The sequence below is a fragment of the Lycium barbarum genome, chromosome 10, assembly GCF_019175385.1.
Source record: "Lycium barbarum isolate Lr01 chromosome 10, ASM1917538v2, whole genome shotgun sequence".
NCBI lineage: Eukaryota > Viridiplantae > Streptophyta > Magnoliopsida > Solanales > Solanaceae > Lycium > Lycium barbarum.
This window is the reverse complement of record NC_083346.1, coordinates 19,068,418-19,087,360: the sequence shown is the minus strand read 5'-3', so window position 1 is coordinate 19,087,360 and position 18,943 is coordinate 19,068,418. Positions and strand designations below refer to the sequence as shown.

Below are 18,943 nucleotides of genomic sequence, written 5' to 3'. Positions count from 1 at the left end.
ATTCTTTTCTAATAAAGAGTTGGATGTACTAGCATGTGTGTCCTTTACTTGTATAGTAGATGATTTAGTGTATAGAGTTTAGCTTATACGGAAGATTAAATTATCAGTTCTTATAAGTATAAAGTTTATGTTCACAATCTAAGATGGAATTTGGACAAAGCCATCGGTATGATTGTAGCACAAGATTAATATAATGTATCTTCATTATGGAAACGATATAGTTCCGTCTTCTTGTGCTAGTACATTTTGTATGTATTGAACGGACCAAGTAGAGATAAGTGTTTTTGTACTGAATATATAAAGCAAATTCTCTAGTTCATTAAATGTACTTATACTATTAATCTTGATATAATTATTATGATTAATGTGATTTGCTCATTATTTTGATTTATTAAAAGGTACGACTCAATTGCAGGTTTATGTATTCCTGGTAAATTGGATAATGACAAATTACATTTGTGAAGTAATAATTAGTTGATAGGATCTATGTCTCGACTTTGAGATTGATGATACCTCATTATGGATGCTTATCAATCTCATGTGAAAACCCTTCAGGTGAATTTTGTATCCGTCACATGATGTAAGTTAAGCAGAAATATAATTCAATTAGTCAATGAATTAAATTGTCAGTAATTTAATTTAATTGATTGGTATCTGTAATCTTAACATGGGGAGTTAAATAAGTTTTAATGTATGATTTCGAAATTGAACTGAGGAGTGCAGTTACGATTTTTTAGTGGAATAATTCGTAATTTATTATGGTAGGATTAATTCAGATTTTTTGAATTAATTCCATAATAGGAAGACTCGTTAATTAAATTTTGTGGTCCCTGCTGTGCCCGAATAATAAAGAATTAAATAGAATATTATTTTTTGGTGGAAATAAAGACCAACAGGTTTTGAAAAAGGGTGAAAACCTTAAACCTGTAGTTATAAAATAGGGGTCTTATTCCATAAGGAGGTTAATAGTTTTACAAGTTTCTACACTTTTTCCATAGAAATTCACCCACACGAATTTCACAAATTCTGGTATTATTCGGGTTACACAGTAGAAGACTGTGGAGCTGAAGTATGACGATCTCATGGATAGTGTGTGTTCGTGGTTGAAGATTCGATTCTTGGTCGCAGTCACGCTTCAAGAGATAAGTATTAAGTTTGTGTTTGATTGATATCTTGATTATATTGTCTCTATTACATGCAAGTTGATCCTGGCTATTTGCTTCGGCTGCGTATGCCGGTATTCCATCAATTGGCATAAAGAGCCTTCTTGCACCCAAATAGATAACGTGTAGCTTATATGTGAAACTATAGATATGATATGCTGTCATGATTGGGGCAGATTATAGTCGCATAATTATGGGTTATTCGACTGTGTCTATTAATTTGATTTCACCTCTATGTTTAATCGCTTAAATCTGGAAATTGTTTAATTCTTATACTAAATAATTGTGTATTCGAAAAGTGTTTAGTCCCTTTGATTGCTTGTACTCGGCGGCTTGACATCAAGGACACAAAGTGGTCTTAGATGGCCATTGTGTAATTGGTCAGATGATGCTCGTTGTTTTGGGTGTACGGCGGCGGAAGAGATGCTGTAATTGTGTTCCAAAATGGGGTTACAGGGCTTCCTGATATTGGGCTATCAAACAATTTCTAACATAAATATAATTAAAAAAAAAAAAAAAGGAAAGGAGTATTCACTAATCTGTGTTAGTGGAGGCGGCGGCATGACTCCTTAGGGCTGCCCCTAATTTTATATTCTTGATTACAAAGTGTTTAATTGGTTATTTGATCAAGTTGCTGGTAGTTTTAGCTTTTAACTACTCGTGAATTCTTCTTTAATTGGTCAATTTTATTTTTTATAATTATATGAGTATTATTGATGACGCACTTGTATCTGACATGTATAAATTAAGAATTTTATAGTTAATAAACGATTACCATTAAAGTCGTTTGTTTATTTGGAATTATGAAATTCTTAATAGGTTTATATATGTGATATTATATCAATATATGAATTGAGAATTATGATTAATAAATATGATCTATGAAAGTAGTTTATTTTACTCATTAGAATATGCTCAAGGTATCATGTATAAACTGTCTTGTATAAGTATAAACTAGTAGTGAAGGTTTATTTACTTGAAAAAGAGATATACCTTTAGATACTAATAACGCTTAATTAATTCACCGGAAGAGATATTGTGGTGTTCACCCAAAAAGAGAAATGTAATATGAGCCTGTTTGGATGGGCTTATCTAAAGCAGCTTATAAGTTGTTTCAGCTTATTAGCAAAAAAAAAAAAAAATTGGGGTAGGCCAACTTATTTGTTTTTTAGCTTATAAGCTGCTTTAGATAAGTTAAGCCAAATAGACCCAATTATTTTTTTGGGCTTATTTTAAGCAAAAATGGCTTTAAGCTGGCCAGCCAAACATTCAAAAAAGCTGAAAACAGCTTATAAGCAACTTATAAGCCAATCCAAACGGGTTCTATCTTGATTCTCAGGTGTATTAATTGTGAGGACAATTTGTTGTAATTAGGTGTTGTGCGCCTTACCCAAAAGAAGGGACACAATGTATGCCTTGAGCTCGTGGGATAATTATAAAAGTAGAATAGAAACCTGAATCAGATTATTTAATCCTTAGCTATGCCTAAAACGGTTATTTTGACGAATTTGGTTAGTTGTGGAGATCAAGAATTTCACGAACTCGTATGGACCTGAAATTTGGTGTGTTCATTGGAAACGCCCAGTCAGAAATAATCTTTGAGGCTGTTCAAATGGGTTTTAGGCTGTTCTTTCGGATTAAAACGTGTTTTAAGTATGAAAAAACTACTCTTTATGTCAGTTTAATTTATGTTAAATTTGAAATATGTTTACACATGATTATTCAACATGAAATTGATATATGATAAGGATATAGATCAGATTATGTTTTCCTTAAATCTCCTGAATATGTTATTTTTCGGATTTGGTCATAGTTTTGGAGATCAAGAATTTTACGAACTCCGATTGATCTGAAATTCAGTAGGTTCATCGAAAACGACCCAGTAAGCAATACTCACTTCTTTGCAGTGAATCATGTTGTTTTTCGGTGATTCGAGGTTGTTTAGATGGTGTTTCGGGCAATTTTCATTTCTGAAAAATTAATTTTTTAGGAAAAATTACTTGGCTATGATCTAATGGTTTTCGTCCTTATGGTTTTCATGACTAAATGCTAGTGAACTAATAAATTTATGTTTTGACTTTAGATCTTCCTCCCCATCGGATAGATTTATTATGGGTTGTCACTAGGTATAATCACTAGTTATTGATAACTGGTATTAACTCTCCATCTGAGTTACATGTTGGGTCAATGGAACTAGAGATAATGATAATGATATGCACTTGGCCTAAATTAGCAGCATACTCTTCGTCTGAGTTAGCTCTGGTTTTAAATTTATAGAGTGAATATCTGGCATCACATATATATGTTGCATGAATTATTCTTTTATATTGAAATTTGTTGTTCAAGATGCATGGATATCTATGTGGTGTGTTTTGAATTTTATATGTAATGACTACATAAACATGCTAATTTCCAGAAAGCAACACTGAGATTATGTAAACATATTTTAAAAATTTTGTTCGTTGTTCTTGATTCATGTATATTAGTTCGCTAATGATGATATGTGATAAGAACTACTGAACAAATGTAGATGTTTTTTAAATTCTATTTTGGCTGGAAAAAAAAAAGGATTTTTTTTATCCGAATTGGTCATGGTTTCGGAATTCTGATTTTGACGAACTCTGATTGACTCGAAATTTGGTATGTTCATCGGAAATGACCCATTGAGTAATACTCACGAGATATGCTGGTGAACTGAGCCCTTTTTGGCCATCCGGGGTCGTTTAGATGGTTTTTTGGTCATTTTGTTGTTTTCTGGAAATGTTTTATTAAATAATTTTTTTATTTCTTCAAACAATAGTGGTAGGGTTCATTCTCTATGGTCTCCATTGTATATAACAGTGATATAATGAGTTTATATGTTGACATAGGTCTTCTTCCCCATCGGATAAATTCATTATGGTAAATTACTATGCTTCAGTCCCTAGTTAACTGATAGCTTGTCTTGGCTCTCCAACCGAGTTACACGTTGGTTCAATGAAACTAGGGTTTATTAAAAGTGATATTTACCTAACTTAAATTAGCAGTTTACTCTCCATTTGAGTTGGTCCTGTTTTAATTTATGGGGTGAATTATCTGGCATGACTTATATAGTTTGCATGAATAGTTAAATTTCCCTATCGAATCTAGCTATTCAGTATGCATGGTTGTATGTGTGATGTGCGTTTTGAATTTTATTATTCTTACTACATAACTAATGATCTATTTAATGATTATATCTCAAATTCTCAATAGACTTTATCCAGCCCAATTATTACTAGTCAGGAATTTCTTCTGATAGAGATAAGACATTAATTAAAGAATGCATTATATGTAACTTCTGTTAGAAAGAATTTATTTTCAGTTTCTAACCAAACAAGAGATAGATAGTTAGTTTATTTTTCTTGTAACTCTTGTGTTATTGAGTTTGATAAACATTTTATCTCTTGTGGTACATTGATGTGTGGACACTTTAAATTCATATTTCTTCTTAACTGAATAATGTTAATCTGTCCCATAAGAGTTTTTTTTTCTTTCGTGAATTAAATGAACTTATCTGTGGCACTTGTGTCTAGGTCATTTTAATCTGAATAGAATTTCGAAGTTGGTCAAATGATGAACTTTTGAGGTTCATTGAAAGTGGAGGCACTACCAACTTGTGTAGTCTTATTTAGAAGGAAAAATGAGTAAGACACCTTTTCTCTTAAAAGGAAATAAAGTTAATGATAAGTTAAGCCAATCCTTTCTGATTTGTGTGGTATAATGAACTTCAAGGCAAGAGGTGATTTTGAGTATTATGTGACATTCATAGAAGATTACTCATGATATGAATATATTTATTTGATGCTCTGTAGATCCATGCTTTGAAAATTTCAAGGTATTTAAGGCGAAAATGAAATGCGTCAGGGAAAATATATTAAGTCACTCGATTTGATCGTAGTGGCGAGTACCTTTTTGTAGAGTTCATTAGTTACTTATTAGATAGAGGGATTGCATTTTCAATTGTCTACACCAAGTATTCAACAATAGATTGGTGTGAAAGAGAAAAGAAATATGACCCTTTTGAAGGTGGTAAGATTAACGATTGACTTATTTATATTTGCTTTTTCGTTTTGGGATATGTCTTAGAAACTGCGAGTTAAATTCTTAATTTAATTCCCTCTAAGTTTGTACCTTTGATACCCATAGAACAGTGGATTGGGTGTAAGCCAAATCTGCAACATGTTCGGATATGAGGTTGTCTAGCACATGTGTTTAAAGGGAAAACAGATAAGTGAGAATCAAGAACGGATGTACGCATGTTTATTAGATATCCAAAGGGAACGAAAGGAGATTTATTTACTGTCCTAAAAGAAAATAAGGTAATTGTTAATACAATTGGTAGATTGTTTTTAGAAAAGGACTATTTAATAAACCAAGTCCCTAGAAGTAAACTAGTTTTATAGGAACTGAGTAAAGAAATAGCAAATGAATCATCTAAAATTCAAAAGTTAAAGAACATCTAACCGACAAGTCAAGGTTGATGTTCCATTGCATTTAAGTAGTGGGAGAAAGATTAATAGGCGTAAGGAAATTCACTACCTATAAGTAGTGGGAGTGATGTTGAGCAAATAACCCTATATGAAGTTGTTAATATTTCAATACAGAAAGACAATGAAGATAATATTAAGACCTAAGAAAATGATAGTGTGACTATGATAGTAGTAGCACTTAGTCGTAATGGAAGAATATAATCAAGATCGGTTCGATGTATATTCTTGGGAGAGTCTAATGATAGGATCCTGAAAAGAGATACATTTTTTTTCGGAGAGTTTCATGATAGGATCCCTGAAGATCTTAGTACAGAACCGGTCAGTTACGACGGAGCACTACTAAGACTTTTGGTAGTCATGCAAAAAGAATACATATGAAAGTTGTGGATGCATGGTTAAAAGTTTAAGTGGGAGATTGTTGGGGTATACACCACTAACCATGCGTTTAAGTATGGTATATTCTAACAATTGTCATAGTTAAAAGTCTAAGTGGGAGATTGTTGGGATATATACTATTAACCATGTGTATGGATATAGTATTTATTATAGAATAATTATTTATCCTTTTTTAATAAAGAGTTAAATAGATCATGTACTAGTATGTGTGTCCTTTAATTGTATAGTAGATGATTTAGTGTATAGAGTTTAGCTTATACATGGAAGATTAAATCATTAGTTCTTATAAGTATAAAGTTTATGTTCACAATCTAAGATGGAATTTGGACAAAGCCATCGGTATGATTGTAGCACAAGATTAATATAATGTATCTTCATTATGGGAACGCAATAGTTCCGTCTTCTTGTGCTAGTACATTTTATATGTATTGAACGGACCAAGTAGAGATAAGTGTTCTCTAGTTCATTAAATTTACTTATACTCTTAATCTTGATATAATTAATATGATCGATGTGATTTGCTCATTATTTTGATTTATTAAAAGGTATAACTCAATTGCGGGTCTATGTATTCTTGGTAAATTGGATAATGGCAAATTACATTTATGAAGTAATAAATAGTTGATAGAATCTATGTCTCGACTTTGAGATTGATGATACCCTTTTATAGATGCTTATAGGTCTCATGTGAAAACCCTGCATGTGGATTTTGTATCCGTCACATGATGTAAGTTAAGCAGAAATATAAAGGATTCAATTAGTCAATGAATTAAATTGTCAGTAATTTAATTTAATTAATTGGTATCTGTAGAACTAAGGAGTGCAGTTACGATTTTTTTGCGGAATAATTCATAATTTATTATGGTAGGATTAATTCAGATTTTTTGAATTAATTCCATAATAGGTAGCCTCGTTAATTAAATTTTGTGGTCCCTACTGTGCCCGAATAATAAAGAATTAAATAGAATATTATTTCTTGGTGGAAATAAAGACCCAACAGGTTTTGAAAAAGGGTGAAAACCCTAAACCTGTAGTTATAAAATAGGGGTCTTATTCCATAAGGAGGTTAATAGTTTTACAAGTTTCTACACTTTTTCCATAGAAATTCACCCACGCGAATTTCACAAATTCTGATATATTCGAGTTACACAGCAGAAAACTGTGAAGCTGAAGTATGACGATCTCGTGGATAGTGTGTGTTCGTGATTGAAGATTCGATTCTTTGTCGAAGTCACGCTTCAAGAGATAAGTATTAATTTTGTGTTTGATTAATATCTTGATTATGTATTGTCTATATTACATACAAGTTCGATCCTGGTTATTTGCTTCCCCTGTGTATGCCTGTATTCCATAACTTGTGTTATTCAACTTATTACTATTGACCTTCAATTATAGCATGTAAGTGATTTTAATCCTTCATCTAATGGACCCTAAATATTGTTACAAAGAGTTAATTCTACTGAAGGTCAATTCCAGTATTAAATTTCTGGTTTGCTGGTTGAAGTTTGCTTCTTATGGATGAATCGCTTTCCAATTTGAATCCTCCAATCTTGGATTTATGCTTTGTTTTCTATATTTCTGCGAACTTCCTTGTGTGCATCATTATTTGCACATGCAAAGTTTCTACTTATCTTGCTATTTGTGGTGAACCTCCACAAAACGAACCCCTTTCCCCCTCCCACACAAAAATAAGCTCTTTCTTGTAGCCTACGAATGCTGCTTAAACCAACCCTCTTTGATATTTTCCTTCACCTCCAAATTTAGTGGATTTCAAAGTGCCTTCAACTGCATTGGATTGCTATTAGAAATTACATTTGCTGACCAAGTTTAGAATAAGAGTTATATGAAAAAGATGCAGGAAAACCTTTCCTAAGACTTCTACTGACAACAAAGAATGTTAGATCTTGTTAAGTGACTCTTTTTTTGATATGAAAGTATCCCTTAGAATGAGAAATTATAGGCAGTGGTATAACAACGAAGAGAAAAAGAGCTATTCTTGATTTTGCCATATCGAGCTTGTCTTCACCTCGGAATGTGTAGGATCGCTGGTTCTTCACCAAATAAATTTAATACCGGAACTGATCCTCAGTAAAATCAACTTTCTGTTAGAATATTTAGGATCCATTAGTTGAAGGATTAAAATCACTCAACATGTTATAATTGAAGGTCAATAGTAGTAAGTTGAATAACACAAGGACTAAAATCATAATATACCATTAACATAGGGACTAAAAGTGCTATTCATCCTTCTTTTAAATAATATTAGAGTGTATTTAATTTCGTCTCTCTAAAATAATACTCCCTCCATTACAATTTATGTGAAATTATTTGACTGGACACGTATTTTCTGAAACAGAAAAGGTCTTTTGAAACCGATAGTTTTAAGCATATTACTTATAACATCCGTGAGGCCATAAAACTTCTCATTAAGAATAAATAAAAAGTTTAAATTAATTTGTTTCTGAAGAAAGAAATTATTCTTTTTTAAACATACTATAAGAGAAATAGATTTATATAATTTAAAATGGGGGAAGTACTACAATTCAGATAATACAGAGAAAGAAAAACAACTACTATTACTTTTCGTATTAGTGTATATTAAAATGTTAATATACAAATGTTCTAACTATCTCAAATGTGCTTGTCAAGTACTTTACAACGTACAAGAGTATTTCTAGAATATTGACTCAGCTTCTTTTTGTCTCTATCAATTACAGTATATTTCTAACTGTCTCAGTAGATGGTTTTCAATTCCTTTTTAAGACTATTTCTAGAATGGCGACTCTGCTTCTTTTTGTCTCTATCAACTACAGTATATTTGTAACTGTCTCAGTAGATGGTTTTCAATTTCTTTTTCATTCTTTCATAGAAAGTAAATTTATTTGACCCAATTGACTGCTAAAATAGAGATGAGCACAACATGGGAGCCAACATTTTCAGAGACCTTAATGTTAGGCCGCCCTCAAACGTTTATACCAATAGTGCTAAATGTAGGATTACTAAAGAAAAGCATGATATCTTGAAACTCCTCTGAATTTGGCATCGTTTATTTGTACATCTAAACTATTCTTTAAACTAATTGCTCTCTTAAACTTGGCATTTTTTTTATAATAACATTACCCTCGGGATGTTGGCATGGCACATTTAAGTTATTACTTGTACTAATTACTTTCTTTTAAGTGCATGAGACTGGTGCAAAAAAAATCAGCTTTTAAGCGGGTATTTTTCAGTCATTAATTGTCATATAATAATTTATTCCATTTGTGTATTTCTTCTTACTTCTTCTTAATTTTTTTCCGTACTTCTTCTTAATATACCAAGCAAATTTTACCTCAACCTCGCATTTTTTTCTTTTCTTCTTTGGATATAATAGTTGTTTGCTTAATTTTCGGGTTAAAATGTCCATCATTTAACCTATTGAACCCGATTGCCCTTTTCGATTTAAAAATGCTCTTCCGTTTAATGGAATTATAAGATGCCATATGTGGGTCTTTAATTAAATAGGCGGTACTGACTTATTGATCCATGTGAATATTAGACCAACCCATAAATAACTTGACCCATCCGAATTTATTTATTTGATAATTGTTGGGACTGAACTTTAAAAATCTACTATTGTTAATGGATGAAATAAGTTGAGTTAAACCTAGACCTAGAATCAATTGGAGTTTGCACCGATTTTAAATGAAAAATCGCATCTTCGAACGAAGAAGACATTGTTGTTGTTTTTTAATCCGTTCAGTTGCAAAACATGAAGCATCGAAGAACTAGTTACAAGCAAATGGTTTCTTATTGTTTCGGGTTAACCTAGATGGGTCGGGCTATTTATTGTTAGGGTCACATTGATCAATAAACCAGTGTCACCTATTAATTAAGTAAAGCCCCATATGTGTCATCTTTTAATTTCATCAAAACTGAGGGGCATTATTTACTCAAACATTAATATTAAGGACAATAGGGGTTCAATAGATGATTACGAGGGAAACTTTTAACTTGAATATTAACGTTGCAGGCAATTTAAGTCGAAAAGGTAAAAGGAGGAAAAAATGTAAGTCATTTTCAATATGTGAAGTGCATTTTTTACTTTTTCCGTTTTATTAATAAAAAAACCATTAAAATAGTAAATGGAAAATAATATAAAAAGAAGGGGATTAAAGCTTGGGTGGTGATTTACAAACAGGGGCGGATCTACTCAGTGGCGTGGGGATGCCACGCCACCCGCAAGTTTCGGACGAAACTGTACATATATATAGGTATATATACATAATGCATAGATAAATATTAAAGTGGCACCCTGATGACAAAGGCATGTCGTAGTGCCAGTGGTGAATGGGCCAGACTTCTGCCCTTCAATACGCGGGATCGAACCCACGTAATTACACATTAATTTTTAGAAAAAATTAAATATAGACAGCATCAGCAAGCAGCCACGTGAGGTACAAATCCTCTTATTCTAATCAGCAAGCAGCCACGTTCCTAGTCTAATCTCTTTCTTTTTCTTTTTAATAATTTGTGTTGACTTAGTTTCAATTATTAGTAATTTAGTTACTACTTTTTAGCTTTTTTATTTCTTATTAGTTAGTACTACTTTTTTGTTTAGATATATAAACTTTACAACATAAGTTCTTCTCTCTCATCAGATCAAGAAACATAAACCTAGTTCTTGGGTTCCCCCTTTCCAAAGTCAAAATCAGTACGGCAACCTTCCAATTCCATTGCCAAGAACCTTTATCTCCAAAATCAGTACAACAGTACCTTCTCCAAATTCCATTGCCGTATGTCTCTGTTTGTCTCTCTTTCTTTGTTTCTTTTAGTTATTTACTTGTTTTTTGTCTATTGGAAATTTGAAAGAAATAAACATTAAAAGAAGATTTATGGTGCAGAATGTGAAAATGGGATTTGTGTGCAAGACTGCAAGTGGACTTGAAGGAAACTAAATAACTAATATGCATTTATTTGAATGTGACATTGAATCAGTGATATCAACTATCAAGGCTTTCTTTGAGTTTTAGGTTCATAAAGTACTTTTTATCCATTTTAGATTTTGTAATGAGTTGCATCTGATATATATCTTGTTAAAACTTTGTGCAAATAGAAATACAAAACTAGCACTTAAGTGATTCCTTCATGTTTACAGAGAAAATTTACTTACAGCTTCTGTGCTTCATAACTGTGAGTTGAATACAAATTTTATTTTGTAGGAAGTGCTCCGATTTTTTGAATTGCGATGGATAAATTTCTCACAAAATTCAATTGTTCTCAACCAAGTTCTAGTACGGATGCCAACAGTTCTCAACTTATAAATCAGCTCAATTTAGGATCGCTTGAAGCCGATCTAGGAGAAAGGGTACCCATTGCCGAATATAACCCTCGAATTCGGGATGAAGTGAAGAGACATTATATTCAAACAGGGCCTTGTCAAACTTTGCTTAAAAAATTTCCTTCAACTCAAATAGGAAATAGAGGTCGCAATTTGTTTCAAATTGGTACAAAGGTCCACATTCTAAATGGTTAGAGTATAGCATGAAGACAGATGCCGCATATTGCCTATGTTGTTATTTGTTCAAAAATGAATTTGTACATGGAAGTGCGGCTGAGTTTTATACGAAAAATGGTTTTAGGAGTTGGAATAGGGCTCTTGAAAGATTTCGTTTGCATGTTGGTGAGGTTAATAGCGTCCATGATAAATGTTTCAAGAAGATGCTAGATTTGTCAAATCATCATCAATCAATTCAAGTTGTTCTTGAAAAGCATTCCGAGAAGGAAAAAAGTGATTATAGAATGCGTTTGGAAGCCTCAATTGATGTGGCAAGACTTCTTGTGCATCATGGGTTGCCTTTTCGAGGTCATGATGAAAGTGAATCTTCAACAAATCAAGGCTTCTTTCTAGGATTTTTACGATGGCACGGGGACAAACATCCGGATGTGGGAAAAGTGATACTAGAAAATGCTCCACAAAATGATACTCTGACTTGTCCTATGATCCAAAAAGACATTGTCAATGCTTGTGCAAAAGAAACGGTGAAAGCTATAATTGGAGACTTGAATGGAGATTACTTTGGTATATTAGTGGATGAGTCCAAAGATATCTCACACAAAGAACAAATGGCTCTCGTGTTGCGGTATGTTGATAAGAATGGTGAGGTGGTAGAACGATTTATCGGTCTAGTCCATGTTAGTGATACATCGGCATGCTCATTAAAGAAAGAAATATACTCTTTGCTTTCCAATCACTCACTAAGTCCATCTAAAATACGTGGACAAGGTTATGATGGAGCTAGTAATATGAGAGGAGAGATAAATGGTCTCAAAACTTTGATTATTAAAGATAGTCCATCGGCATATTACATTCATTGTTTTGCTCATCAATTGCAATTAACACTTGTAGCTATTGCTAAAAAACATGGGGATGTTGAAGACTTCTTTGATCATGTTACTAATGTGTTGAATGTTGTTGGAGGATCTTTTAAGCATAGAGATTTAATTCGTCATCATCAAGTTGAAAAGTTGGAGCAGTTACTTGAATCAGGTGAAGTTCATACTGGACGAGAACTAAATCAAACGCGCGGACTTCAAAGACCAGGTGATACTCGTTGGGGATCGCATTTCAAAACATTAGATAACTTTATTGTTATTTTCTCAACTATTGTTCATGTTCTTGAAGTGATTAAACATGAAGGTTCCACCTCAAGTGATAGAAATCAAGCAAAATATCTTTTGATTGAGATTAAAACATTCAAATTTGTTTTTATGCTTCACTTGATGTTGAAAGTGTTGGCAATGTCAAATGAGTTGAGCAAGATTTTACAAAAAAAGGATCAAGATATTATCAATGCGGTGGGGTTTCTTAACATTGTAAAAGAAAGATTGCAAGATATGAGGGAAACTGGATGGAAGCCTTTGTTGGATGATGTTTCCTCATTTTGTGATGAACATGATATTTTGATTCCCAAGTTAGATGAGTCTTATTTTCCTGGAAAGTCAAAGCGTAAGTCTTCTGGTGTTTGTTATTCACACCACTTGCGTATTGAAATCTTTTGTGCCGTGATTGATGTGCAACTTCAAGAGCTTAATGATCGTTTTGATGTAGCGAGTAGTGATTTGCTTCTTGGGATGGGTAGCTTGAATCCAATCAATTCTTTTGCTAATTTTGATAAAGGTAGAATCATGACTTTAGCAAAGTGTTATCCAGATGAGTTTGATGAAGTACGAATTCGAGATTTGAGTTACCAACTTGATACTGTCATATTTCATATGCGAAGTGGTAATCCCAAGTTCTCTAACTTGCAAGGAATTCGTGATTTGGCAAAAGCATTGGTTGAGGAAAATCTTGTGGATACTTATTCACTTGTTTATTTACTTGTGAAGTTAACTCTGATCTTACCTGTTGCAACCACAACTGTGGAGAGAGCATTCTCATCCATGAAGCGGATCAAAAATGAAGTGCGGAATAGCATTGGTGATCAATATTTGAATGATTGTTTAGTATGTTACATAGAGCGTGATGTATTTACAAATGTAAGTAATGATGTCATCATTGATCATTTTCAGAAGATGAAACCTCGTCGAGGACAATTGTAAATGAATGATGGATATTTATGATATTAGTAATATTAGTGGAACTTTTATGCTTTTCTCTTCTATATATTGCTATAAACAAATGTTTCATCGGAAAAGACGAATAACCCGAACCAAAGCCCGAAAAATGAATAATCCTTATCCGACCCGAAGCCTAAATTGATTCAATGGCACATGGCACCCGGAAATTTCAAATCCTGGATCCGACTCTGTTTACAAAGAAAGTTGTAGCGGAAACAATCTCCACCAATAGGTTAATTAAGAGCCTATTTGGAAAGTCATAAGGGAATTGGAAGTGAGTATAATTGGATGTAGTTACATTGTTTATCATGCTTGTTTAGTCAGTCAATTACCAAGTTAGAGGGGAATTTGGTGTAATTGGGAGGGTGTAATTATACTCTCCAATTCTCAAGGGGGGTTGAGAATGGGGTGTAATTACATGGAATTTTTTTTAATTTCTTTTCTATTTATTTTAATTTATTTTCTGTTAAATTTATTTTAAATTTCTATTATTTTAATTTCTCTTCTTTTTAATTTATATTTTGTTTCTATTATTTTAATTTCTTTTTTGTTTTGACTTTTATATTGTTTTTATTTTTAAAATACATTTTGTATACTATTTATCTTTCATTTTCTTTCTTCTCATTTTTCAACCTTTACTTCTTGTGATTCCATGTAACTGCTCGTAGTTTTTATTTTTTTATTTTCTTCATTTAGCGTATATGCGTTATTATATTTTTTGAAACTACACCTGCTAATAATATTAAAAAAAAAATGAGTGGTTAACAAACTTGACATATAATGAGTGATGTCATTAAAGTATAATTTCATTGTTGAATGAGGCTACAAACATATTTTTCCTTTTCTTTTGAATTATATTTACATAAGTTATGTTAGAACTTATTTTAGAAATTCAACTAGTAAAAAGGCGGCATGCCATGTACAAATTTTATCTATGAGTTCTAGCAACTTATAAAAGTCTTATAAAAGAAACCAAACTGACTTTTAGTCTTTCTTAAAAATAAATCGGTAGGTTACTTTGTATACGGTAAAAATTGGATATACACAAGACCGGTGAGACCGAGGACCGGAGATAAGAAAAGACAGGCATGATCACCGAGTCTTCTCTTAGAACCGGTGAAATTGCACCGGCTGCAGCTGACCTGAGAAAAGTGAAGCAAATCTGCTTGGTTCGGTATCTCCGGACCAAACTCCGCATCTAAGCCAGTCCGATTTCTCCGTGACCAAGTTGATCGTGGCTGTTGGTCCGGCTTTAGCGTGACCGAGTTGATCGTAGTCGTTAGTCCGGTTAATCGTTACAAAATCGCCACGCGTCAACATCGTTCTGTCACTTTGTACCGACAACCGTACGGGTGTCAGACCGTACGACCCAACCTTATCTTTTTAGGGTTTACTTTATTCTAAAAAGGCTTTATGTTGTATGCAAAGCCCATAAGACAAAACTATAAATATGAGGCATTTCCCTACTTTTAAAGGTTAGCTTTTTGGGATCTAGAGCATTGTAATAGCAAGTCAAAATATCATTCTTCTCTTTAGTCCGAATCAGTGGAATATTATTGTCTTTAGCTTACTCTTCTAACATCATTTACTTGATCATCCATAGCAACGTATTTATTCAAGTTATTAACGCATAGATTCATATACACAAACCATTGCACACGAATCCATATATATACTCCACGAAAAACCAAAATAGATTGAAGTTTGCCCACATATCCTATACCTCACTTACAAATTCAATTGATTACCTAAATTCGGGGTAAACAAACTTATTATATTGTTGTCGAAATACTTGTGGCCTTCAACAGTTCAACGGTCTAACTGAGAAAAGTAAACTAAAATTTTGAATCATCTTAGTTTTGGTGATACCTTTCCAAGTTATGTATACCAATATTTTATGTGCTTATAAACCTCTTCTTAAAGAGGGTTTAAACTAGATTCCTTTTGGATTAGTATATCGTAAGTTTTCCCTGCTTCATTTAAAAATTAGGATGTATTTAATTCCATCTCTCTAATATAAAATACTCCATCTCCGTTACAATTTATGTAAAATTACGTGATTGGGCACAAAGATGATGAAAATAAATACAGACTTTTGAAACTTGAGGTTAAAATTTGTGTGATTGTAAAGTTTTTCATTAAGAGTAAAATAATGTAACTTTCAATTAATTGCTTTTCAAATTAAGAAATGAATCATTGTTTTAAACGGTCTAAAAAAAGAGATTGACATTAATTAAAATAGAGGGAGTATTACAATTCGGAAAATATAGAGAAAGGAAAACAACTGCTAGCTCTTTTAGTATTAATTGATATTAAAATGTTAATATTGAAATATAAATATTCTGAATGAGCTTGATTAGTTTCGTCATAATTGTTCTAATTGTCTCTAATATACTTTAAAAAAAACACAGTACAACTTACAAGACTATTTCTGGAGTATCGACTTTTCTCTCATTTTTGTCTCTATCAACTAGAGACGAATTTAGGTATCAAATTTAGGTCACGTTAACACATGTTTACTCGACTAAACTCGATATATTATGTGTATAATTCTGAAAATATATCTAATAGAGCATTGGTTAGGAGTTGTGTTTATTTCCTTAGGGTCTTGGGATCTAACTCGAGCTCCTCCACTTTTTATGTTTTTTTTTTATTTCTAAAGTAGCCTTTTAACTTTCCATAGGCGCTAAGCGGCGAACCAAAGGCAAAAGAAATAAAAATACTCCATAGCTAATGGTGAACTCATTCTTTTGAAATTCTAGATTCGCATCTGCTATCAACTACAGTAAATTTCTAGTTGCATTAGTCTCAAAGCAGTACAAAGTTTTCAATATCCTTTTCCAGTCTTCCATACAAAATTTATTTGACCCAATTAAGCACAAAGAGACGGTTAAAATAGAGATGAGCACGACATGAGAGCCAACATTTTTAGAAATCCTAATGTCAGGCTGCCCTCTATACTTCTATCAAGGAGTGCTAACTATAACGATTACTTTTAAATAGTTAATACTTAAAGCCCCCTAAACCATTTACATTTTGCTCTTTCAATACTTAAACTATGTGGTGTTGTTGTTACAGTCTTTATGAGCGCGACTCAATGGATTTAGAGGCCTAAAGACAAAATATATTAAAAGGCCCTTAAATTTCTATCATAAAATCCATAAGATAATGAGACATAAAAAAATCTCACATGACTTTGATCTGGTGGTGAGAGCACCCACGTGATGTGTGTGTTAGGCGCACGTCACAGTTTCAAACTCTTCTCTATACAAAAATATGCTATTTAAGTGGATGAGGTAAAAGAGTGAGCCCATTATTATTATCAAGTTTTGAACTTTGCGATACTTGCTTCGGCGATTTCTTAGTTAAAAGAGATGAAACACATAATTTGTTTTACGATGTATGGATCAATCAAATATGACAAAAAGAAATAGCTAATTCAGAGAGATTGAGTCGAATTAAAAAGTGAAATTATCACAAACCTGGAAAATGCTTGCTTCTCTTTTCTCTTTGTGTGTGCGTGTGTGCATTTTTCTTTTTGGCCTTGTAATTTTTTTTTCTCTATTTTGGCATTTGGTTCTTTGATTGGTTTTGGGATGATGAAAGAGTAGAAAAAAAATGTGAAAAATTGAAGCACATTATATTGTTATTTATTTTCCTCTTCAAGTATAGTATGGGCAAGAGGAAGACTACATAAGGGTTGGATGTTGTGATAATTCAAAGAGGTTCATCTCTTAGTGTTACACTCAAGACGATATTAGAATAACAAAGGGCAGACTAGTCTGATCCTATTGGCTCCGTAATGACAAATTGAATTAATGGAGCTCAATTTGTTTAACAACTAAACCCAGTGATAATAAATACTTTGATTTGAAGCTCAACTAATAAAACATGTCTGCTTAAATTATAGAGCGAGCCTCATGTGCTCTCTTAGGAAGTTTTTCCTTTGTTCTTTTTTATTTTTATTTGTCTGAGATAGACGGAACTCCCAAGCTATGCTATCTCACGCAGGGATAGCTCTTCCCATCCGATCATGTTTTCTACTAAGTGATCACATTTTTCTATGCATGACATCCCAAATTCAGTTGTGCCTTAGCTGAGCTACTTCAATCACAGATTTCTTTCTAACACATGTAATAAAGGAAGTTTCGTAAAGTACAGAACTAAATGAAAAAGGGAAAACAAAGTAATATTAACAGGGTGTGAATCGTGGTGCTTTTTCTGCCATTTTAGTGTTGAGTAATCAAAAGCACGATAAGAAATGATAAACAAAACTATATTGAAAACACTGCCAAGGGCTCACGGTGGACACCAAACTGTAAAGGAAAACTTCTGCTTTACAGTCAATTATGAAACAAGGCCTTTAGTGGTGTGCCAAAAGTAAGTACGAACAATAAGTAATGACAGATAATAATTAAATAGAAAGAAAGGGCGCAGAAGTCTTATTGATTCCTTTCCAGTATGTTTGGTATAATGTAATGCCCGGAATTAGAAAGCTAAAACCGAACACTAGGGATCATTTCAAGGGAAGTGTCGGGGGTACAAACTATCTTCCTCAGTGGAAGCTCTCAAAGAAAAAAGTATACAGGAGCTCTCTAAAAACAAACTAAAGTATAAACTAGACTCAAAGAACCAAGTATAATGACTCTACAAGAAAGGAAATACAATCTTAAGGGAGAAATAGACATTGGTAGACTAAGACCTCAATTGTTTGCATCAAGATTAAGACATTTGAATCTCAATGCACAACTGAGTGATTAAGATGTTGTTTCTAGATCTAAACACCGAATGATTAATACTATTTATTTCTCAACGTCGGAATGTGCATAATTTATTTATTTTTAAACATAATAAATATACAATTCAAATAAAAAAAGTAATTGAATATGAAAATCACATCAATTTAATAAAAGCAAAAATATTTGATAAAAAAATAAAACACTTATCTTTGCCAGTGATGGTGGAGATGGTTTGTAGTGGTGGTGGTGGTGATGGTTTGTGCTAGTGACCAGTAATGGTGTTGATAGTTGTGCTAGTAGAGGTGATTGGTGTCGTTGTGCCTAGCGCGATGGTGGGGGTTGGAAGTAATGGTGGTAGTTGTGATAGTGGAGTTGGTTGATGTTAGTAGTTGGTGGTGGTGGCGGCTGAAGAATGTGTGGTGGTTGATGATGGTGTTGGTGGTAGTTAGTGAAGGTGGTTGGTAGTAGGGATTGACTGCAGTTGTGATAGTGGTGGCGGAGGTAGCGGCAGCGGTGACAGCTGCAGTGGTGGCAA

The 18,943-nt window shown here is 32.9% G+C and overlaps 1 protein-coding gene across 1 annotated transcript; it reads left to right on the top strand.

Annotated features, from left to right (window-relative positions):
- The first annotated feature begins 11,593 nt into the window (after nucleotides 1-11,593).
- Nucleotides 11,594-13,651, top strand: LOC132612800 (uncharacterized). Its single transcript, XM_060326888.1, has one exon. It carries the CDS (start codon nucleotides 11,594-11,596, stop codon nucleotides 13,649-13,651), a length of 2,058 nt encoding a protein of 685 aa, XP_060182871.1.
- The last annotated feature ends 5,292 nt before the right edge of the window (nucleotides 13,652-18,943 follow it).